This window comes from Topomyia yanbarensis, chromosome 2 (genome assembly GCF_030247195.1).
Source record: "Topomyia yanbarensis strain Yona2022 chromosome 2, ASM3024719v1, whole genome shotgun sequence".
NCBI classification, from domain to species: domain Eukaryota; kingdom Metazoa; phylum Arthropoda; class Insecta; order Diptera; family Culicidae; genus Topomyia; species Topomyia yanbarensis.
In genome coordinates this window covers 281,964,220-281,991,013 of record NC_080671.1, presented here as the reverse complement: position 1 = coordinate 281,991,013, position 26,794 = coordinate 281,964,220, and the positions used below count along the sequence as shown (strand labels likewise).

At 36.4% G+C, this 26,794-nt stretch overlaps 1 protein-coding gene across 9 annotated transcripts in view; it reads left to right on the top strand.

Moving 5' to 3' along the window:
• LOC131678572 (C2 domain-containing protein 5) overlaps positions 1-26,794 on the top strand; it is a 1,698,126-nt gene that overhangs the window by 295,329 nt on the left and 1,376,003 nt on the right. For 8 of the 9 annotated variants that reach the window (XM_058958792.1, XM_058958791.1, XM_058958789.1 and 5 more), the window contains one exon: positions 15,004-15,206. The exons of the other annotated variant lie outside the window; for it this stretch is intronic. In XM_058958792.1, coding sequence (XP_058814775.1) covers positions 15,004-15,206 — 203 coding nt within the window. The remainder of the gene's footprint in view (positions 1-15,003; positions 15,207-26,794) is intronic. 9 annotated transcript variants of the gene reach the window in all.

Sequence of the window (26,794 nt, the reverse complement as noted above, 5' to 3'; positions counted from 1 at the left end):
GACATCGCGGATCAGACTGTTCTTCCAATGGAACGTGCGTTAAGTGTCAGCGTAAGCACCATTTTTTTTACAATGGTGAAGACCATTATGTCCTAGCCCAGTACACGTGCTATTGGTAGGTATCCAGCTACCACACGGGGTGTAATGGGGGCGTGTCGGCCTCGAATGGAGACGCTGCCATTAATACAGACTAAACTCCATTGGGCTCCGCCATCGTTCCTCCCAGGAACTACCTCTTGGTATTATTTCTGGGGGGATGCCTGTACTCTCACTCACGCGTTCATACGTCCTATATGAGGCTTACTTGGGTGCTCTCTCTATCGCACCTTGATTTACTCTCCACTCCACATGAGGCTGACTTTTGTGCTCACCTTTTTCGTTCCTTGAGAGGCTGACTTGTGTGCTCACCTTACTCATTCCTTGCTAGGCTTACTTTTGTGCTCGCTTCACCCATACCATGTGAGGCTGACTTGGGTGCTCACCCTATCACCTGGTTCACTCTCGATCGTGCCACTCTATTATAGCTCTGTCACTCCCCCTGGCATCCCATGTGGGACATTTTTCTTAGGCCCCACTTCTGACATACCATGCGGGGCTGACTTGTGTGCTCACCTTTTTCATTCCTTGCTAGGCTTACTTTTGTGCTAGCCTCTACCGTACCATGTGAGGCTGACTTTGGGTTTACCCCTTACGCGGTTGCCAGTCGCTGCGCCAAGCCTGCCTCGGCATGAACAGACCATTCACTCCCTTTTTTGAAGTAGAATACTTCTAACGTTTCAATATGGGGTCCCGTTTCAAAAATTTCAGTTGAGAAATTTTCCCAGGTTTGAAATGCGAATATCTTCCGTTCTACTGATCGAAATCGCAATATTTTTCCACAATCTGATCGGAAATTCGTGCACGTATTTCGTATTAAATTTCGGAATTAGTGCGACTACTATAAATAAACCAAAACAAGGATTTTTAGAAAATCCTTCGAAAACAGCGAGGAAATTGCGCAATTTGCAAGCACATCTCACGCAGAGCCGTCAAAAAGGAGCATGTAAGCGTTTCATTACATACGGGAATGTTATATATACAGGTCACGCGAGCTTGTTTTGTATCAGTGGGTGCTCGCTTACCACACGAGTAACATGCTCGTCCGGACGGTACAATAAGCGGTATCATGTTTGCGTTCCCTACCAAGCGTCATCGCAAGGTTCTTGAGACAGTAAGTTCTGTTTTAAAATTTTCCGTTGTGTGCAGTACGAAACAAAAGTGTTTGAAATTAGAAAACAAAAAGTTCTGCTGGGAATGTGATTGTTTTCGATGCAATTACACTCAGGTTTTTTTACGCAGGGGATACAGGCCGTGTAAATGAAAACCGCATAAATTTCAAAAAAAACGCGTAAATGAAAACCGCGTAAATTTCAAAATTCACGTAAAAAATACCGCGTAAAAAACGTGAGTGTACTCTCCTATATAAAATACTACGCTGCTGAACAGTGCAATAACTACAGAAGTACGTTGTCAGATGCCTTACTGATAAAAAAAAAACCTATTTTAATCCACCTAGCGGTGCAATTGTGCCTTTCTCAATCATGAATAACGAGAATGTGTGCGTTGTTTATATTCATTGAAAGCTTTTAAGTGCATATATTACATTTTATTATTATACATCACATGACAACTATATACAGGAAAATAAATCGTTATTCGAGTTCTAAAATTTTGAAAAAGAAAAAACAGCCACGGTAATATTGAACTGAAAAACCTATTTTAATCTACCTAGCGATGCAATTGTGCCTTTCTCAATCATGAATCACGAGAATGTGTGCGTTGTTTATATTCATTAAAAGCTTTTAAGTGTATATATTACATTTTATTATTATACATCACATGACAACTATATACAGGAAAATAAATCATTATTCGAGTTCTAAAATTTTGAAAAAGAAAAAACAGCCACGGTAATATTGAACTGAAAAAAGGTGCAAAATCGGCAAAGTCCCAAAAAGTCGATTTTTATAAAAAAAAATTTTTCGAGATAACATAAAATCTCGACGTTTCATGCATTTTAAAGATGTTTGGCATCAAAAATACGAATTCGATTTCTGAAATTTCATGGGGTCCCCCCTTTGAAAAAAAAATTTGAGTTCCGGCTTATATGGGAATTTCATATGTGACCGGACGATTTAGTCTATATTTCCGGACCCATATAAGCGATCCGTACGAAATTTTATAGACACCTATGGGGATATTATAGCTATCATTTGGGACTAAGTTTGTGAAAATCGGCCCAACCATTTCCGGGAAACTGATGTGAGTTCGTAAATTTTGAAAGATGGCCACTTTTCCCGGGCACTTCCGGAACCGTCTATGGTGGTCAATGTAGTCAACGAAAGTTTGGTTGGCCGTCGGTGACCTAGAACAGCAAATTTAAGTTGTTTGAGAGACATTTTAGCGAAATTTTTACCATTTTTGCTTTCATCGGAGTATCGGTTTGAATCACAATTTGCTATGTGATCGCACGTCACAACCTGTAACTCCGGAGCCGGAATTTGGATCGGGATGAAATTAAATAGCCATTTACGGGGACGCAATACCTTTCATTTGAGGCCAAGTTTCGTGGAATCGGTCTAGCCATCTCCAAGAAACCGATGTAACTGTTATTCTGAATTTAGATACTTCCGCCGGGGCTTCCGGAACCGATGATGGTGGCCAATGTGGCCAAATAGACTTTGAATGGATGTTAGTGACCTAATACTATAAATCGAAGCAGTTGTGGTCATATTTTGGAAAAAAAAATTCACCTTTATACATTCATTGCAGAATTTATTAAAATCGACATTTTCTGCGTGTTCGTACTTATCACCCTGTAATTCCGGAACCGGAAATCGGATCCATTAGAAATTCAATAGCAGCCTATGGGAACGTTGCACCTTTCATTTGAGACTAAGTTTGTCAAAATCGGTTCAGCCATCTCTGAGAAAAATGAGTGACGTTTTCGGTCACATACACACATACATACACACACAGACATTTGCCGAACTCGACGAACTGAATCGAATGGTATATGTCACTCGGCCCTCCGGACCTCCGTTAAAAAGTCGGTTTTCAGAGCAATTGCAATACCTTTCTATTGAGAAAGGCAAAAAGGTGCGAAATCGGCAAAGTCCCAAAAAGTCGATTTTCATAAAAAAACCGATTTAATCCACCTAGCAGTGAGATGAGACATTTCTTACAAATTTCACTATTGGATTAGTTTACAGAACTCACGAGAAGTATGCACCCAACTAGAGGTGGGATGAAAACAGTTTCTAGTATTGCACGAATAAAATCTCGAATAAACTGAATAAATTAAAGAAATCAACAAAACGAACGAAATAAAAAAATAAAGCAAAAAATGAAATAATAGGTTTTTAAATTCATACAATGAGTAGAAAAATTAATGTAAATCAAAATTATAATATGCACGAATCAAATTAGATTAGGTTATTAAATAAAAATTAAGATTATATTTAGATATAGTTATAAGATTAATAGAATAAATTGACTCATACTAATAAATTGAATGAAATAAAACGAATAACTGAACATGAAACGCATAAAATTAAAGATATGAATAAAATGAATCAAATGAATCAAATGAATAAAATGATTCAAATGAATCAAATGAATCAAATGAATCAAATGAATCAAATGAATCAAATGAATCAAATGAATCAAATGAATCAAATGAATCAAATGAATCAAATGAATCAAACGAATCAAATGAATCAAATGAATTAAATGAATCATATGAATCATATGAATCATATGAATCAAATGAATCAAATGAATCAAATGAATCAAATGAATCAAATGAATCAAATGAATCAAATGAATCAAATGAATCAAATGAATCAAATGAATCAAATGAATCAAATGAATCAAATGAATCAAATGAATCAAATGAATCAAATGAATCAAATGAATCAAATGAATCAAATGAATCAAATGAATCAAATGAATCAAATGAATCAAATGAATCAAATGAATCAAATGAATCAAATGAATCAAATGAATCAAATGAATCAAATGAATCAAATGAATCAAATGAATCAAATGAATCAAATGAATCAAATGAATCATGAATCAAATGAATCAAATGAATCAAATGAATCAAATGAATCAAATGAATCAAATGAATCAAATGAATCAAATGAATCAAATGAATCAAATGAATCAAATGAACCAAATGAATCAAATGAATCAAATGAATCAAATGAATCAAATGAATCAAATGAATCAAATGAATCAAATGAATCAAATGAATCAAATGAATCAAATGAATCAAATGAATCAAATGAATCAAATGAATCAAATGAATCAAATGAATCAAATGAATCAAATGAATCAAATGAATCAAATGAATCAAATGAATCAAATGAATCAAATGAATCAAATGAATCAAATGAATCAAATGAATCAAATGAATCAAATGAATCAAATGAATCAAATGAATCAAATGAATCAAATGAATCAAATGAATCACATGAATAACAAGAATCAAATGAATCAAATTGATTTAATTCATCCAGTGAATACAATGAATCAAATTAATGAAATGGATCAAATGAATAAAAAGAATGGATGAACAAAATGAATGAAGTAAAAAATAAATGAAATGCATAAATAAAACAAACGAATCAAATAAACAAAATGAGCTGGTGATAAAATGAATAAAAAGAAGAAAATTAGCAGAATTAAATGCATTGATTAAAATGAAAAATTGAAGAATGGTAAAAGGTTATAAATTAATATAAAGAAATAAATTGAATCAAATAAATTATTGGAAGAAAAGATTGAAAATGAAAAAGTAGTCAGATTATTAAAACGAAGAAACTGAACAAAATGATTAAACTGGAAAAAATGAATAAAATGCATACAATGAAAACAATGAATAAAATAAGTTAAATGAGTTATAAGTAAAATGCACAAAAAGAATAAACTGATCAGAGTGAATCCAAAGAGTGAAATGAATAAAATAAGTAAAATGAACGCAGATGAACAAAACGAATAAAAAGATGCGGAATGAAATAATTAATTAAAATGAAATGGTCATATATTTGAAGCTAAAAATATTTTTGAATTAAGAAAATGAATACACCGGATTGCACGAATTTGAGAACCATTGCATCAAAAAGTTTTGAAATGTTTTTGAAAATGCCATCTTCTGAGAAAAGGCTAATAAATATGCAATGGACTTTCTAGGGCTTCCATCTTTTTTTGGTTTTATTCTTTTTGTTTTCATGCTTCTTTACTAGACGGCGTCGTTTTAACCCATTATAACCCAGCTATGTTAAAACTTTTGGTAATTTGTAAAATACTTCGTGAGCCCTCATATTATGCCGAATTAAGTATGGGAAAAATAAAATAACCACTTTGGAACGTTTTGTTGCGAAAAAATTAACGTATGAAATTTCATACGCTGGGCTGATAGGGTATCAAAAATCATTACAGAGAAAATTCGGCTAAAATCTTTATATTCAACATAAAATCGAATAATATCTTCCGATCATTCATTTAGAAGCTTTTTGAATGATTTTAACACTTATCTTCTCTCTCGTGCCGTTTCATCTCATGATTGGTTCGTTGCATTAAACCATCTTTCCTTCAAACTTTGTAATTATTTTAAGAAAAAGAACATTTTCTCACGAGAATTTACATAAAAAATATTCTGGGTGGAACCAGGTATGATTTGCTACGTATTAAGCATTTATTAACCTTGAATGCACTGATTCAACGTTAAAATCAGCGAGAAAGTTATGAATCCCTTCCTGATCCTAAAGAGGAAATAATTTTGCCTTAGGAAAAAAGATATCGGTTCAGCCTAGCGTATGAAATTTCATACCTTGAACTACCAGCAGAATTTTCGCAATTGTTTCACCAATTTCTTCCATTTTTTCGAACTGAGCCACATCTTTCACACCTCTCATGGCCATTCGTTCACAATTCGAAACAAGAATGAGTGATTTAGAAGAGAAAATTAATAATATGTATTGTTCATATTTTGGTTTGAATTTTGTCCAACTTTGACATTTGAAAACACAAAGGAATTTTATAAAAAAGATTATTGACCATACACATTATAAACTATAGGGTATTAATTAACGTTCACAGAAGACCAGAAGTTATAAAACGCCTTTATTGTATAACAAGTGTGATCCAGAAATGTGTTGTTTTTGCGTATGAAATTTCATACGCTAGGACATAATGGGTTAAGATTATCTGGTGTTTCTACCTTATTGTTGGACCATATTTATTTATCAGGAACCTGGAATGCTCAATTTGCTTTGGAATTCGAAGTTTACTTTTTGGTCACATATTCCCGAAAAAAAGATTTATGTACAGAATAGAATTTACTGGTCCAGTATTTTAACGCGCAATTGAATATAGTAAAGTGAGCTTTCAAGCCCCTTGAACAAAGAACGACAGGGAGAATGCGATTCGTGAATGAGACAGGTAGTTGTTTCAAAATTTTTATTTGCATTGAAGTAAATAGTGTGTAATGTCCAGGCTATGTGGATAGCATAAAAGCCGTGCATTCAGTTGATTGCAATGCAGTCTCTTTCAATTCATCCTTATAGCTTTCATATTGCTTCGTTCGGAATTATCGTGCAGGAAATATGGATAAATAAGTCCTATACAGACCAATACTGTGAAAAATAAATGGTTCAAACTACTCAGTATATCCAGATATGGACGACGATAAGTTAGAAGACACATTGTAGTTGCATCCCCCCATCGAGAGTGGGTACTTTGGGAGACTTCTTTTCCTAGATCTGGTTGGTGGATATTTTTGGTCTTTGATCCGTTATTTTTCATGAAAGTTCGTACCAATACAACGAATGTGCAGCTGATACAATTCATTGTTCATTCGCCTGCGCAACGTTCCGTCTTCCATCTGCAACACCTTTCGTTCGAAAACTCCAAGGGTGCGTTGGTCCTCCACGAGCATAGTCCATGTCTCGTGGCCGTAAAGGACCACCGATCTAATCAGCGTCTTGTAGATAATCAACTTCGTGCGGCAGCGAATTTTGTTCGACCGGAACGTCCTCCGGAGTCCTAAGTAGGCACGATTTCCCGCCAAGATCCCTCTCTGAATTTCTCTGCTATTATCATTGTCGTCGGTTACCAGTGAGCCCGAATACATGAATTCGTCGACCATCTCGATTTCGTCACCGTCAATCCGAACTCGGGTGGGAGGTTCACATTGTCGTCTCTAGAACCTCTTCCTCTCATGTATTTTGTCTTCGAAACGTTGATGGCCAGACCAATCCTGCTGGCTTCAGATTTCAATCTTTGAGCATATATTTCATTCAAAATTCAATAGAGATACGAATAGTTAAAATATCGCACGTTGAATGTCTCTTTTGAAAATTTTCATCGTCAAACTTTCATATTACCCAGTTAAGCCAAATATTTTTCGGATATAGCCATGAATTTCCTTAATTATAGTGTAGATACAGGCTTTCAATACAATTGAATTAAAATTGAGTTGATGTAGCAGCAGACAAAAATAGTTTTGTTTTCTCAAACCTTCGCAATTACAATTAATAAATATTTCAGATTGGCAGATTATCACACAACTTAGAAATGGATACAGAAATAGCTAGATAGATGCGATAGAAGAGAGACAGAGAGAGAGAGAGAGAGAGAGAGAGAGAGATGGGGGGGGGGGGGGGGCGTGTGAGGAATGGCAAATGATGGTTAATGCAGTGACATTATTTTTATAGGTATATAATTATGATATATTGATTCCTTTCATTCTTGTCATAATTAATGTGAGTAGTAATTTTTGCGCCATAACCAGTATAACCTAAATCTTGGAAAAGAGCTAAATTTTCGCTAGATTTTTGGGCTTCAAACATACAGTTGCTTTCGGTGACGCCACGAGTATAATTATATGAGAAATCTTTTATCTCACTACTAGATGAATTACTTGTTGATCTGTGTATTGATATAACATCCAACATTTACCTCATGATTGAACGCAATGCCTAATCCAAGGGATAAATACTAGAACTCACTGTTTCTTTATCAACACATTATTTTGTGTTTGAAGTGAACTTATATATATATATATATATATATATATATATATATATATATATATATATATATATATATATATATATATATATATATATATATATATATATATATATATATATATATATATATATATATATATATATATATATATATATATATATATATATATATATATATATATATATATATATATATATATATATATATATATATATATATATATAAGTTCACTTCAAACATATATATATTGATTTTTGAGAAATCGTTAATTTATTATAAAGGTAGTTCACAAAATGTTCTCAGCATCGAATTCCTTGAATCACGTAGATGTGTTTTCATACCCCGATATTCAAAATCGGTTTAGTTTTGCCCCTAAAACCCCAGTAAAGCAATACTCTGTATGAAACAATCTCATTTTTAGCTAGTGGAAATTGGTAAGCGAGGACTAAAAATACAAAATGTTTAATATCTCCGCCGCTCATGCACGGATTTAGACAATCTATAGCTTGTTAGAAAGGTATTTAAACAAGCTTTCTTTTTGTGTGCATATTGTTGGACAATAATGCAATGTTTAAAAGTTATTTGCCAAAAACCTGCTGTGTTTTAACAAAATCGCCCATATCTCAGAGAGTAAACAACATATCGAAAATCAAGAATAATAGTGTCAAATGGCAACGTAGGGCCTTTCATTTGAAACTCATTTCATAAAGATCGGTTCAGCCATTGCTGAGATAATTACATGACATTTTGTACATACATACATACACACATACACACACACATACAGACATTGTCTCAATTTGTCGAGCTGAGTCGATTGGTATATGAGACTCGGCCCTCCGGGCCTCGGAAAAAGTTTTCAAAGTTTGAGCGAATCCTATACATTTCTTTTGTAAGAAATGTAAAAAAATTTTCGAGATAACATAAATGTTTGGCATCAAAAATACGAATTCGATTTCTGAAATTTCATGAGGTTCCCCCTTTGAAAAAAAAAATTGAGTTCCGGCTTATTTGGGAATTTCATATGTGACCGGACGGTTCAGTCTATATTTCCGGAACCATATAAGCGATTCGTTCGAAATTTTATAGACATCTATGGGGATATTATAGCTATCATTTGGGACTAAGTTTGTGAAAATCGGCCCAACCATTTCCGGGAAACTGATGTGAGTTCGTAAATTTTGAAAGATGGCCGCTTTTCCCGGGCACTTCCGGAACCGTCTATGGTGGTCAATGTAGTCAACGAAAGTTTGGTTGGCCGTCGGTGACCTAGAACAGCAAATTGAAGTTGTTTGAGAGACATTTTAGCGAAATTTTTACCTGCTTTCATCGGAGTATCGGTTTGAATCACATACACACACATACACACACACACATACATACATACATACACACATACATACACACAGACATTTGCCGAACTCGACGAACTGAATCGAATGGTATATGTCACTCGGCCCTCCGGACCTCCGTTAAATAGTCGGTTTTCAGATCAATTGCAATACCTTTCTATTGAGAAAGGCAAAAAGGTGCAAAATCGGCAAAGTCCCAAAAAGTCGATATTTATAAAAAAAAAATTTTCGAGATAACATAAAATCTCGACGTTTCATGCATTTTAAAGATGTTTGGCATCAAAAATACGAATTCGATTTCTGAAATTTCATGGGGTCCCCCCTTTGAAAAAAAATTGAGTTCCGGCTTATATGGGAATTTCATATGTTACCGGACGATTTAGTCATATTTCCGGACCCATATAAGCGATCCGTACGAAATTTTATAGACACCTATGGGAATATTATAGCTATCATTTGGGACTAAGTTTGTGAAAATCGGCCCAACCATTTCCGGGAAACTGATGTGAGTTCGTAAATTTTGAAAGATGGCCGCTTTTCCAGGGCACTTCCGGAACCGTCTATGGTGGTCAATGTAGTCAACGAAAGTTTGGTTGGCCGTCGGTGACCTAGAACAGCAAATTTAAGTTGTTTGAGAGACATTTTAGCGAAATTTTTACCTTTTTTGCTTTCATCGGAGTATCGGTTTGAATCACAATTTGCTATGTGATCGCACGCCACAACCTGTAACTCCGGAACCGGAAGTCGGATCGGGATGAAATTAAATAGTCATTTACGGGGACGCAATACCTTTCATTTGAGGCCAAGTTTCGTGGAATCGGTCTAGCCATCTCCGAGAAACCGATGTGACTGTTATTCTGAATTTAGATACTTCCGCCGGGGCTTCCGGAACCGAGGATGGTGGCCAATTTGGCCAAATAGACTTTGAATGGATGTTAGTGACCTAATACTACAAATCGAAGCAGTTGTGGTCATATTTTGGAAAAATTTTCACCTTTATACATTCATTGCAGAATTTATTTAAATCGACATTTTCTGCGTGTTCGTACTTATCACCCTGTAATTCCGGAACCGGAAGTCGGATCCATTAGAAATTCAATAGCAGCCTATGGGAACGTTGCACCTTTCATTTGAGACTAAGTTTGTCAAAATCGGTTCAGCCATCTCTGAGAAAAATGAGTGACATTTTCGGTCACATACACACACACACATACATACATACACACATACATACACACACAGAGACATTTGCCGAACTCGACGAACTAAATCGAATGGTATGTGTCACTCGGCCCTCCGGACCTCCGTTAAAAAGTCGGTTTTCAGAGCAATTGCAATACCTTTCTATTGAGAAAGGCAAAAAGGTGCGAAATCGGCAAAGTCCCAAAAAGTCGATTTTCTCAAAAAAAAATTTTTTCGAGATAACATAAATGTTTGGCATCAAAAATACGAATTCGATTTCTGAAATTTCATGAGGTTCCCCCTTTGAAAAAAAAATTCAGTTCCGGCTTATATGGGAATTTCATATGTGACCGGACGGTTTAGTCTATATTTCCGGAACCATATAAGCAATCCGTACGAAATTTTATAGACATCTATGGGGATATTATAGCTATCATTTGAGACTAAGTTTGTGAAAATCGGCCCAACCATTTCCGGGAAACTGATGTGAGTTCGTAAATTTTGAAAGATGGCCGCTTTTCCCGGGCACTTCCGGAACCGTCTATGGTGGTCAATGTAGTCAACGAAAGTTTAGTTGGCCGTCGGTGACCTAGAACAGCAAATTTAAGTTGTTTGAGAGACATTTTAGCGAAATTTTTACCTGCTTTCATCGGAGTATCGGTTTGAATCACAATTTGCTATGCGATCGCACGCCACAACCTGTAACTCCGGAACCGGAAGTCGGATCGGGATGAAATTAAATAGCCATTTACGGGGACGCAATACCTTTCAATTGAGGCCAAGTTTAGTCGAATCGGTCTAGCCATCTCCTAGAAACCGATGTGAGTGTTATTCTGAATTTAGATACTTCCGCCGGGGCTTCCGGAACCGAGGATGGTGGCCAATGTGGCCAAATAGATTTTGAATGGATGTTAGTGACCTAATACTACAAATCGAATCAGTTGTGGTCATATTTTGGAAAAAATTTCACCTTTATACACTCATTGCAGAATTTATTTAAATCGACATTTTCTGCGTGTTCGTATTCATCACCCTGTAATTCCGGAACCGGAAGTCGGATCCATTAGAAATTCAATAGCAGCCTATGGGAACGTTGCACCTTTCATTTGAGACTAAATTTATCAAAATCGGTTCTTTCATCTTTGAGAAAAATGAGTGACATTTTCGGTCACATACACACACACATACACACACATACATACATACACACATACATACATACACACACAGACATTTGCCGAACTCAACGAACTGAATCGAATGGTATGTGTCACTCGGCCCTCCGGACCTCCGTTAAAAAGTCGGTTTTCAGAGCAATTGCAATACCTCTCTATTGAGAAAGGCAAAAAGGTACGAAATCGGCAAAGTCCCAAAAAGTCGATTTTTATAAAAAAAAAATTTCGAGATAACATAAAATCTCGACGTTTCATGCATTTTAAAGATGTTTGGTATCAAAAATACGAATTCGATTTCTGAAATTTCATGGGGTCTCCCCTTTGAAAAAAAAAATTGAGTTCCGGCTTATATGGGAATTTCATATGTTACCGGACGATTTAGTCTATATTTCCGGACCCATATAAGCGATCCGTACGAAATTGTATAGACATCTATGGGGATATTATAGCTATCATTTGGGACTAAGTTAGTGAGGGTTCCAGTATTGTGAATGTTTCCCCCGAGAGGGCTTTTAAAAAAAATTCCCCGAGAAAGCTTTAAAAAATAATTTCTGAGAGGGTATTTCGAGTTTTAGTGTTCCCAAATTATGTCCCTGAGAGGATTTCGCAAGTCCCTAGAGATGGTTCATACATTACGCGTGTTTTTTTCCCGAGAGGGCTTTCCAAAAAAAACCAATCCCCTGGGAGGTTATTGCAAATCAGAGTCACCAGCGCGGGTGGCACAAGGTTTACTTACCTCAACAAAAAAAGAAAAGGAAAGTTCCCAAGAGGGTGAACCGCCCCGCGATGATACTAATGATTGTTTCTTCCTACTCATCCTTATCATTAAAGATGTTCATTAGAGTGACAGGAAAAAAATGACCCCAATCGGCCCATGCCTGAGTCGATTCCTAGTCCTACCAGGAGTACTTGCTCCAAATTTGAAGCAAATCGGACAAGTCTAACTACCGGACCAACGTGCCTGAAGTTTGTGTGGGATTTTTCGACAATTTACATGGAGAAACCCCACTAACTCGCATTTTCGCCGCTAGGTGGCACTGTATGCATCGTATCAACACTGTAAGTGAAAATAAGAAAGATCATTCAATTGCTAACAACTTTGTCGGAGACTGCTAGTGAATCCGGCTTTGTTAAAAGACGCTATGAAACTTTTAACGAAGTGATGTCTGAGTCCCTTTTGCATGAGGCCTAGCAGTGCATGATTGTGTATCAGTACATGATTCACACGAACTAAACATTTTTGTGAGATAATTGTTAGGTTTAGGTCAATAGTATGTTCAGAAGATTTATAGTAAGTAATACGAGTTATGTTTTGGTTAGAACATTTTAGTTCCACACTTCACAGCATAGAGGGCGCCAACACTAACTTTTTAACGGAAAGAGATAGAGATTAGGTGCATTCCACAAAGTTTTAGAACAAGCATATTTAAATAATTCTCCCGAACATCTCGATGTTCTATCTCACTTCTATGAAAAGTTACTGTTGGCGCCCTCTAAGCGGTCACAGGTGGAACTAAAATTTTACAACCAAAACATAACTCGTATTTTGTACTATAATTCTTCTGAACATACTATTCAGCTAAATCTAACCATTATCTCATAAAAATGTATAGTTGGTGGGAATCGAGTACTGATACACAACCATGCACTGCTAGGCCCCATGCAAAACTGACTCAGACATCACTTCGTTAAATGTTTAATAATTTCTTTTAACAAAGCCGGATTTACTAGCAGTCTTCGACAAAGTTGTAGCCAATTAAATGATCTTTCTTATTTTCACTTACAGTGTTAATACGATGCATACAGTACCACCTAGCGACGAAAATGCGAGTTAGTGGGTTTTCTCCATGTAAATTGTCGAAAAATCCCATGCAAACTTCAGGCACGTTGGTCCGGTAGCTAGACTTGTCCGATTTGCTCCAAATTTAGAGCAAGTACTCCTGGTGGGACTAGGAATCGACTCAGGGGTGGGCCGATTGCGTTTTCAAAAATTCATCATTTTTCTGGGCACTCTAATGTTCATCTTCGTCTTCCGAGAAAGACATAGGAATGCTGATGAAACAGCTTGAAAGAGAAAAGCGACGCAACGCGGATCTAGCTGCTAAACGTCGATCGTCTCGTTGTGGAAATAATGCGACCAACGAATGGATTGAAGAACCGAATGATGATTCTGAAAACGAGTTCAACATAAAGGTGACGGCTGTGCATGAGACTGAACGTGATTCTTCGATCTTTACGTCGATGGCATTTGCCACTCTCCATGTTGCGGAGTGCAAACCACTCAACGACGAGGAAGAAATCGATAGGAAAACTTTCGAGCAGTGGCGTGATAATCTTGAACCGTCAATGAAATTCTCCGGAATAACTGATGAGTCCATAGAAATCACTGTCTTCCGTATGAAAGCAGGAGCAAAGTTAATTGACGTGCTAGAGAGCACCACGTCCAGCAACTCAGCTCCGGATCAAGAAGCATTTCCGTATACAAATGTAATGGACCGCTTGACGGAATATTACGGTTCTAGAGATTATGTGCTTCTACAACGTCAAAAGTTACGATCGATGACCCAGAATGTCGGCGAAGCTGATCATAAGTTCGTGAAACGTGTAGTCGCGGTTGCTAAATTATGCGAATACAGTAGTGATCAGATGATAGAAATGGTTGCGGACGTAGTTCAGTCCCACGCATTGAATCTTAAGGTAAGAGAAACAGGCAGAAAAATAATGCGTAAAGGAACGTCACTATCGGAGCTTCTGGATAGAGTACGAGCATAAGAGATAGAAAAGCAAAACGAGGAGTTGTTTGCTAAAAACCACCAACAAGTACAGCATACGGCAGATGTTTCCGCCGTTTCATCGTACGGTGCGTCCCAAAGCTATGGTTACGGGCTTGTGTCCAATTATCGAGGCAGAGGAGGAGTTTTCCGATCTCGAGGAGGATTTTCCCGATCAGGAAATGGAACCAGTGGAGTTCAAACGCCTTGTTGGAGATGTACCACCAATTTTCATTCACCTTTGGACACGACAGTGTTAACGAAAAACCAGAAGCCTTTCGTATTTCTTCGTAAGTTTTGTTGGATACGGTTCACATATCCTTTGTACAGTTGTCATTATCTATATTTTGTCATTACTCCTCATTTTTGTTAAAGGTTTCATAGCTGATTGATTTTAAGTGCGAAGAAATAGTTTCAAACTAAATTTGTACCTCTAAATTCCAGGAGCGAACTTTCGACAAACGATGTTGAAATAAGCGGTGGAACCAAAAATGTACAAACTTCAACTGAATCTGTGAGTCATCGTGTTTCACAAAGTCCAGCAAAGGCAGCCACCGGAACTGCTGCTGTGTTTCTGAAAGAACAAAATTCTTCCAGCGGGTTCTATCGACGATCATCTGATTCGGATTTAAGTATTACTCCTAGAGGTATGTAGCAAACGCATAAAAAGCTGTGCTAAACATTACACTGATACTAATATTCTTAGTTTTACACGACTAAATTATTCGACGCAACTAAAAGTGTATTGAAAAAATATCAAAATTAGAGTGTCCCCCCGAAGTTGCATGAAAAAGTGACAAGTGCGGAGTTTCAAACCTTGCACATGAAAATTATAGTTTGGCTGGCTAATAAGCTTCCATGAAAATTTCATCTCATTTCGTTCACCAGAAGTGGTTCCGCAAACGGCTCAAAGTTTGTGTGGGAAACATGGATCAAATGCATAAAGAAACCCATTACATTTTCAGCTCTAGGTGGCACTATAGTAGATAAATGTCTCGTGCAAAACAGTTAAGACTGGAAGTTAATCCGATAAAAACAGACAAAGTTTGTTACTTATCGTTGTTCGCGGTGGTGAGGACGCTCTTTACTCACCAGTTATTATGGTCATTTCACGGTTGTCTTCAAAAGAAATTCACAATACGAGGACTTTCTTCCCACACAATGGTCATTGATTGAATTGTAAATATCAAGCGGAAACAAGTACCAAAATGAAAATACTATAAACGACAAAATGACGACACATCGTGAATATACAGACCATACACTTTTAATTTATTTATAGGGGAACCCGAGGCTATTCGGACCTACCTAAGAACATTGCCCTTTTAGGTGGATACATGTGAAAGAATTTTTCGGTCCAAGGTACTCATTGTTAGCTTGAAACCTCAGCTAACTTTTGGTGCCATAAAAGTTCATTTGCATCACTCAATGGCAGCGCTAGACGTCGATTAGCAAAACACTACGTTTTTCCATCATTTTATAATGTAGGGGTAATTAGGACCTCCCTTTGGGGCAATGCAGAGCGTCAATTTTTTAAAGATGGAACTGTGGTCAGTGATGTCCCAGAACACCACGCGAGCTGCACCGTACCTGCTCTGGGTTACTAGTAAACACGCTTGCTGTTGTTCTTTGTACAAGCACACAAGTGTGCCTGTTCTTCGTGCTCGAAGAACGTGTTCTCGTTAATGTTAGAAGAACGCCGAGAACACGATCACGAAATTAGAAAAACACGTACCTGTTCGTGTTCCGGCTTTTGTGTGTGCCGTGTGTTTCGCAGAACCGATGCGTGTGTCGGCTCTGAACTGCGTGTCGATAGCATCGCGGTGCTGTAATATTTTTCGTTTTTCATGGTATCTCAAGCGGATGAGACTAGCAGCAGCATGCGTATTGATGATCCAATATATTCATAGTGAGTCGTTGCGGTTGCGGTAATTACCGCAACCGCGCGGTATTCACCACACCCGCACCGCAAAATCTGCGGCTCTGTGAGACACTTTTTTCCGCAGATGCGGTGCGGAAATACGCTTTCACGGATATTACCGCAACCACATTTCAAACAAAAAAAAAATCTAGAAAGTCTCACGTCTGCATTAACCCCAGAGTTTGGGGCTACTAATGAATGTTATATTAATAGAAACACGGTTCTCTCGCTTAGTTTAGAATATATTTACATTTATTTCGTAATAAAAATTAATTTTGAAAATATACTGCTATCGCGCATTAGAAAACGTCAGTCTTTGTAATGTTTGATGTTTTTCCAATGAGATTGGTGCAAATATAAAACATATTGAGCTGGATCAGAAATTCAAAAAGAAATCACGGTGGTTTACTGGTTTTTACCTGATTAACAGTAAATAACCCCTGGATTCCGAGGATAAGTTGAAAAATGAGACCACAGATTACAGACGTTCATTTATTCATTTTATTTTTTTCTTTGCAATTTTGACCACGCACAAACCAAATTTTCGAATTAAAAATAGTTGTTTTGCCTTTCTCATATAAAGAAACGCTATGCAATCACTGAAAAATCAACTTTTCAACCGAGGCCCGGAAGGCCGAGCGTCATATACCATTCGATTCAGTTCGTCGAGATCGGCAAATGTCTGTGTGTATGTGTGTGTATATGTGTGTGACATTTAAACTCACACAATTTTCTCAGAGATGGCTGAACCGATTTTCACAAACATAGTTTCAACTGCAAGGTATAATGCTACTATAAGCTGCTATTGAATTTTTAATTGATCAGACTTCCGGAGCTACGGGTTGAAGAGTGCGGTCACACAGCAAATTTCCATATAAATTTCCATATAACATTAGCCACCTATGATGGTTCATGATGCCTCCGGGGAACTCGCCAAGTTCCTATGCTAATATCACACCTATTACTCAGCGAATTCTCTACCGATTTTTACAAACTTGATTTCAAATGAAAGATACAGTAATGCCATGGACTGCTGCTGAATTTCATTCGGTTCTGACTCTTGATTCCGGAGTTACAGGTTGGTTAGTAAGGTTACATTGGAATTTCCCATATAAAACGGTACAATAGTAACCCCGCAGAGACTAAAAATCTATTGGAATGGTCACCAAATTACTTCGATTCGCACGTCTGATTGCCAATCAAACATTCTTTGGATATATTGTCCACTATTGACGATTCCGGAAGTCCCGGATTCCGGGCATATTCCACTGTTAAAGTCACATCACTTCTTCGGTGATAACTGAACCAGTGTTCCCAAACCAAGTCTCAAATGAAAGGCAACATTGGCGATTGAGTATTGCGTCGCAACTCAACTCCCCCTCCCCCCGCACACCCTTACCATTACACCGCCCTCCTTCATCACTCCTCTCCCCTTAGACCACCCTCACATCCGCATTTCCTTCATCCACCCCGTATACCGAAATAAGATGAAGGATTTCTGACGCATCCTCCACTCGCACTCTACTAACCCCCCTGCACTTCTAAACCCATTCCACCAACATTTCAAAATATAATGAAGATATTATCGAACTCATGCTGATTAAGTTAATTAAATATTAAGGGAGCCCGGGGCTAGGGGCAGGTTTTCCGCGTAAATTCCGGGTAAATTAGCAGGTTTTTGTCTATAAAAAATTAAAGGGTTGTGTACAGGACACGACCACGGTGACATTAAAAATGTAGCTTTTTTCAAGAGCGTGCAAATGAATTTTATCTATCACACATATCGACTCACGTTCTTGCTCACTCGCCTGTTTTCATATGTTACAATTTGCTATATACCCTCCTCATTAAAACATAATTTATTGAAGGTAATTTAACGGTAATCTATTATTACAATTAATCAAGTATCTCACTAGGTGATTGGCATTATTTGGTTGATCCATCTAGTAAAAATAGCCATATTGAGAACTGTACTGAGGAAGCCCACACCCGCCAACGGAAATATATTCTCCATGAAATATGAAATTTCATTTTCCATTTAAATTTTCAATGATGTACTAATGAACTTTAGTAAACAATCTTAAGGTTAAGTATTTCTTGATCGATTAGTGGTTGAACAAATGAATTTATTTGATAAATTACATTGTTATACAACGTTCGCACTACCAGTTAAAACGGGTTTTATGCTATCTTGGTGATATTTTTCTTGTTGCTAATTATTGTAACGTGCTATAACTCTGTAGTGTAAACATTGTATTATTAAACCAATTCTGCAGCGTTTTATGTTATATAGGTGTATTATGTGGTAATAGCACTGACATAATTATATCTTCAGTACAGCGGTTTGTTTCATAATTTAAAACAGATTTATTTTAAAATTTAAATTGGTATATCCAACCGTTTTATTTGTCGTATACTTTAAAACGCGATTAGAACTGTGTTTTAAATGCATAGGGCAGGACAGATACTCTGACTACATAAACTGGGAAAACAATGTTTAGTCCAGTAACGCGTAAGACATGGCTTGAATTTTAATCGAAAAGAACACCCGCTTAAACTGCTGCTGGGACGGTAAGTTCTGTTTTAAAATTTTCCGTTTTGTGCAGTACGAAACAAAAGTGTTTGAAATTAGAAAACAAACGTTCTGCTGGGAATGTGATTGTTTCCGATGGAATTACAGGTTTTTTTACGCGGGGGATACAGGCCGCGTAAATGAAAACCGCGTAAATTTCATAAAACGCGTAAATGAAAACCGCGTGAATTTCAAAATCTGCGTAAAAAATACCGCGCAAAAAAACTGCGTAAAAAAACCTGAGTGTACTCTCCTATATAAAATACTACGCTGCTGAACTGTGCAATAACTACAGAAGCACGTTGTCAGATGCCTTACTGATAAAAACATATAACCGAAATATATATATATATATATATATATATATATATATATATATATATATATATATATATATATATATATATATATATATATATATATATATATATATATATATATATATATATATATATATATATATATATATATATATATATATATATATATATATATATATATATATATATATATATATATATATATGTATATATATATATATATATATATATATATATATATATATATATATATATATATATATATATATATATATATATATATATATATATATATATATCACATATAACCGAAATATGAAACATATGAAAGCCAATAGGCTCTTTACCCTACAAAGCGTTGTAAACATGGATCAACAAGTTATAACGCACACGCATGCATAAAAATAAATATTTTTTTTCAACGCAGCACTCTCAAGCAGCACACATAAGTCGCATCCTGCAGTATTGAATTAAATCCAAACCACCCCACCCACCCACTTTGCAAATCATTCTGTGACACCGTGCTGGTACCCGAAAAATCCGCACACGGCCACCGCTGCAGAAAATGCAAAGCGTCTACCGCTTAGCGTCCAGACGCTGCTGCCATGATCTTACCCGTTCGACATAAGCACAAAAACTGATTCAAACGGGTACGCGTCACATCTATTTATAAACTAACCGTATATGGTTTAGTGACTTAGGTGCGAGTGTGTGCAAATGCCAACGTTGCCGAAAATCGATAGCGCTTATTGCATCGCCCGGAGACGATGTTGCTCGTATGGGATATTAGCAACAACTGAGCGACTAAGGTGCCCTCTAACGACGGCTGTGTCTGAGAAATCTGCTTCACGAATGGTAATGAAGTTTTTCGTGAACTTTTTAATTTTACCAATTTCCAAAAGTCCACTTTTATCGGGGAGATATTGAATTATTACTAATATTTAAGGTAGGTGTTGCTGAATCGGTTGGTGTATGTCCAGTAGGGTGGGACAAAAATTAGATTCCAGCTCCGAGCAACTTTTTGGGTTACATTTGGGTCCTAGAACTACTGTGCAAATTCTAAGCTCGATCGGTGAAACTATATTTTTGCGCCCATGGTTTAAAGTTTATATGGGAATTCGTATGGGAAAATCGACTTTTACAAAATAATTCATCCATGAGTCGCCCAGTGCTTCCTAAAAATAAATCGATGTAAAATTTCTATTGGAAATTTATCAAGGAAACAAAGTCTCGAAAACCGCAAAACGATTTGACGATTGTGGAAAAAGTTATTAAGCAAAAATCGACTGATGCTCTGACGATTGGAAAAATATTCATTTTTTCTAGCACCACTGCATTTGGCTATCCAATTATATATAATTTTGTTTTGACTCTCTTTTACTGTTCCAAATCAACGATCTGAACTGTTTGGTCACTTCCCAAGAGTTTTGAGAGTAAATTGAGGCTTCTTTTGTACAAAATTGGAGAAAATTAAAAATTCTGTATATAATTCGACCGTCAGCAGCAGTGGTGCTATGAAAATTGAAATTTTCATCAATTTTCAGAACATTAGTTGATTTTTGTTTAATAACTTTTTCCACAATCGTCAAATCGTTTTTCAGTCTTCGAGACTTTATTTCCTTGATAAATTTGCTATAAAAATTTTACATTGATTTATTTTTAGGAAGCACTGGGCGACTGTTGGATGAATTATTTCGTAAAAGTCGATTTCCCCATACGAAATCCCATGTAAACTTTAAACGATGGGCGCAAAAATATAGTTTCACCAATCGAGCTTAGAATTTGCACAGTTATTTTAGGACCCAAATGGAACCCAAAAAGTTACTCGGAGCGAAATTTATTTTTTTTAATATAACCATGTCCCACTCTAATGTCCAGTAACGCGTAAGACATGGCTTGAATTTTAATCGAAAAGAACACCCGCTTAAACTGCTGCTGGGACGGTAAGTTCAGTTTTAAAATTTTCCGTTTTGTGCAGTACGAAACAAAAGTGTTTGAAATTAGAAAACAAACGTTCTGCTGGGAATGTGATTGTTTCCGATGGAATTACAGGTTTTTTTTACGCGGGGGATACAGGCCGCGTAAATGAAAACCGCGTAAATTTCATAAAACGCGTAAATGAAAACCGCGTGAATTTCAAAATCTGCGTAAAAAATACCGCGCAAAAAAACTGCGTAAAAAAACCTGAGTGTACTCTCCTATATAAAATACTACGCTGCTGAACTGTGCAATAACTACAGAAGCACGTTGTCAGATGCCTTACTGATAAAAACATATAACCGAAATATATATATATATATATATATATATATATATATATATATATATATATATATATATATATATATATATATATATATATATATATATATATATATATATATATATATATATATATATATATATATATATATATATATATATATATATATATATATATATATATATATATATATATATATATATATATATATATATATATATATATATATATATATATATATATATATATATATATATATATATATATATATATATATATATATATATATATATATATATATATATATATATATATATATCACATATAACCGAAATATGAAACATATGAAAGCCAATAGGCTCTTTACCCTACAAAGCGTTGTAAACATGGATCAACAAGTTATAACGCACACGCATGCATAAAAATAAATATTATTTTTCAACGCAGCACTCTCAAGCAGCACACATAAGTCGCATCCTGCAGTATTGAATTAAATCCAAACCACCCCACCCACCCACTTTGCAAATCATTCTGTGACACCGTGCTGGTACCCGAAAAATCCGCACACGGCCACCGCTGCAGAAAATGCAAAGCGTCTACCGCTTAGCGTCCAGACGCTGCTGCCATGATCTTACCCGTTCGACATAAGCACAAAAACTGATTCAAACGGGTACGCGTCACCTCTATTTATAAACTAACCGTATATGGTTTAGTGACTTAGGTGCGAGTGTGTGCAAATGCCAACGTTGCCGAAAATCGATAGCGCTTATTGCATCGCCCGGAGACGATGTTGCTCGTATGGGATATTAGCAACAACTGAGCGACTAAGGTGCCCTCTAACGACGGCTGTGTCTGAGAAATCTGCTTCACGAATGGTAATGAAGTTTTTCGTGAACTTTTTAATTTTACCAATTTCCAAAAGTCCACTTTTATCGGGGAGATATTGAATTATTACTAATATTTAAGGTAGGTGTTGCTGAATCGGTTGGTGTATGAATGATTAAAATCCATCTAGTAATATCGGAGTTATAAGCGTGCAAACCTTACATAGTTTCGTTACATAGGAGATAGTTTAGATTTTAGAATGACACCTAGCCCCATATAGTGGAGTAAGACATTTTTAATGTCAAAAAAAAGACAATACAACAAACACTTTGATGAAATTCAGGGATGCTCTATTTTGCAAGATCTATCTACATCAAAACGGTAAAAAATGGAAACTGAAAACACCGTAAATTCGCCCCGCTCTGCCCTATAGTTTTTTTTTATTTAAAGTGAGTCAGCTTTCGTGAAAGTCGTGGGATACGGGCTAAGTGAAATAAGAATGTAATAGACATTTCCACAATTATATTGATCAAAACCAGCTAATGAATCATAGTTTGGATAAATGAGAAAGGCGCAATTACACCACTAGATGGATTAAAACAGGTTTTACAAATTTGCATCACCAACTTATAGGGTCTAGAGTATTTTTTTCAAAATCGAGCTAATTTTATTGTCCAAAAGGAAATCGCCGTATTATTTTTTTCAAAAAACTCTTCACCAATCTGACATTTTTCACTGTATCTCAATAAAAAGTAATAAGAACATTTGCCAGACTCCTAACAAGTAGATTTCAAAAGATTGTAACACTTCTCACTTCATATTCCTACGAAACGAAAAGGTGGCAATATAGTTGCCACTGCATTACAACTTGATAACTCATGCGTTGCGTTGTGACGATGATTTTGGCGGATTGCACACTGACTTCATCATGTTTGACTGCTGATGATCTAATAAGAGTTGCTTAGGAAGTGGTAAGTAGGAATTCATACCAATCCGACCCATATTAAAACCTCAACAGCATGATAGCCATCATTGCCGGCCGCCCCCATCTCCATCGTTCACGGGGAAGGATAAAGGATAAGGTAGACGGGAAGTGTTGATGCTCCACCTACTTAACGGAAGGACGACGATTCATCAGACTCTTCCATAGGTGTCGCGGAGTTGGTGGTTTGGAAGGGTATCAGGTCTAGGATTCGCTCCAAGCAAACGATGCGACCTGTAAAGCATGTTTTATTAGGTAGTTGTTTAGTTAGTCTTCGAGTGCACGATCACTCGAAAAAGAGATGATCTTGTTTAGTTTTTGGTTATTTTTAAACTCTGGGCAGCCGGCTACCGAGAGTATACTATGTTCCCTAAACAAAAGCAATTTGAACTCCACACGGCCGACCGTGGGAGTATTGCCTAGAAAAGCTAATCTTATCCGCGTAATGGGCCGGATCACTATTTATTGCAACAGTATTTGGACAGAATTCGCTACTTCTTCTCTACGATATATTTATTGGCTTGAAAACTACCGAGTGATAACACATTATACAGGCAAAAATAGCGAGAGATGTTATAAATCAAGGAAAGTATTTCTTATTTTCCATATCGGATTGTTTGTGGAATACAAGTATACGAGCGATAATACCGAACACTGAAGGGAAATATAAAGGATTGTTAACCTGATGCACGGGCTTGTTAGCAATAACGGAGCTTTAAATTAGGTTCATAAAAACAGACGCGGCGAATTTTCAATACGTATTGACCCGTGTTCATAGATACTAGTCAGATTAGTCGTATTGGGGCTAATTTCCGATCAACTATTCATTTTTACGGCAATGTTTTCTCGACTAGATCTGTTCGCACCCTCTCATTCTGTTCGCACCCTCTCATTCTGCGGTCTAAGGACCAAATGTCATCAATAGACTTAGACTCGCGTGGAGGCATGAGATAGGAAACTTGTAAGAATTTTGCTATCCCACCGTTTGACTACCAGAATGGATGGGAGAACAGTAATACTAGCAAATACCGACTACCATAAGAGCGGTGCAAATTTGAACGAGTGACGTAGAGTACTGCACTGAAAAAAGGACCAGGAGTGCGATTTTACGAAGTTTTAGCTTCCGATGGCCCTACATTTTCTGACAAAGTGAAGTTCTTGAATGTTGAGATTTTTATTACTGTTTAGAAAAGCAAAAGTATCATAAAGCTAGTGTCAGGCCTTCATGAGACCTCAAGGAGTCACTTTTGGAGGTATTCGTAAATGTAGATTTGTCGGTAGACGGTTCCAAATATAATAGAAAAATACCTAATTTAACACAACTACAGATCACTTGCATCATAAAAAGCTTTTTGTGAAATTCGACAGCTCCATCTTAGGCCAATTCAATAAATTTCCTACATGAAAGTTTCCATTTTTTAAAAACGGTTTTTAAACCAAAGCTTTGGAAGTTAAACCTTGGCGTGGAAGTGCCGGTATATTAATATATTCTGTTACTTAGTGTAGAATTAGATTTCGTCATTTACGGCTAATATACAACCGCCAGAAGAAACTTAAAACGTTGGTACACAATCAAGAAAGGCGAATCAGAAAAGGTGAGTATATGTCAGTGATTCACTAAATACAGACTGGAAAGAGGGTAATATGGAAAACCTTAAGGTCCGTCCAGATTAAGTCTTCGGTACGGAGCAAAACGTCGGCCTAGGAACTCCTAGCATGTTGTTAGTCGCCTCTTACGACATGGGAGCAGTTCCCAGAGGTTCTATTCTTGGTTGAAATAGTGCAAAAAGATTTCAGCCCGCCGGACACCACACGGCTTCTGCATTACAACTTGATAACTCATGCTGATTAAGTTAATTAAATATTAAGGGAGCCCGGGGCTAGTTGGCGGTTGGGGTAAGTTGGCCGGATTTCATGATAATGCAATACATGCCAGATCTGAAAAAATCATCGAACTAGAAAAAAGTGATGCATGAAAATCGCAACTCTCCACCATATCAAAAAATTTGTTCAGACAGATTCCCAATGCGGTCAACTGCATCCGGGCGCTTTTCTTCTTCATGTAAATAGTTGTACCTGTATGAAAATTTCTAGTATATCCTTACAGTGGAAATATGAAAAGTAACTGATTTAATGCCGATTTCTTCACCCATACTGAACTTTTAAAAATAATGCGTGGGTAAAGAAATCGGACCTTAGTTTATTTAGTCACTATTTTTGAGTAATTATTTTCTGGCAAGATTCTGAGTATGTTTAACAAGATTTGTTTTCATTTCAGATGAAACACCAAATGTAGAGAATTCAAAAACGGATCATTCCGAGTCCATTCCGATGAGAATCGCGAGTGTCGATTATTAAAACAACGATATCGTATTCAATGTATTTACAATTTTGTTGAAAGTAGCCAAACCTTACTGTGTAATGACAAAGAATGAAGTCTTCGTAATGATATTGCAAAATCTTCTAAGTAACGTTTCATTTGATTATTATTATTACTCCGTGTGTGCTACAACAATTTCAAAGTATTTTTACCGAACAGTATTCGCAATGTACGAGTGCTTAAAGTATGCAATCGAAATCGTATCAAAAGATACAATCGATAAGCATACGCCTCGATCGTTCAAATAACAGTATGGGGATAGAAAGTTATTTATTATTGGCATTTTCGAAATTAGTACAGAGAGACGGTCGAATCCTAAAGCTAAAGATCATCAAAGCGCTTACAAACTTATGCAAACTACAAAATTTCTAATCGGCCCGGCAGCAAATGGAATGCTTGTGTTTATCTGTTGCTTATACGGGACGATGCTCTGATCAGTTCATCATCAAAAAAGTTCGAATTTCTCGATATTCTCGAATGCAGCTGATATAGTTCTTGCTGACAAAGGATTTGATATCCCCAATATAATCACATCTAAAGAAACTACTTCCTTAATAAAGGGACCAAATTAAATCCGTTAAATATTGATAGAGGTAAATGAATCACGTCGCTTAGAGTTCACGTGAATAATTGGTGTTCTGAAATTCAAATTTACTTCTCTTAAAGGAACAATTCAAGTCGACTCTTGGAAATGGAATTAAGGCCGTTGATTTGATTGTATGTTTGGCTTGTATTTTAAGTATTTTTTATTCCTTGAACATTACCATCGCAATAAAGCGTCGAAGACTTTTAATGGGATTTTTGGTTGATGTGCACCAGTGTAGTGGAGTGCACTGGTTTCGCACTTTCTAGCAGAAGTGTCAATGGAACATACTCAGTTTTCTACACTTCTGCTAGAAAGTGCAAAAATGTTGCAAAACTAGTGCACTCTATTACACCAGTGTCAATCAATTGAAAATCCCATAAGTGTAG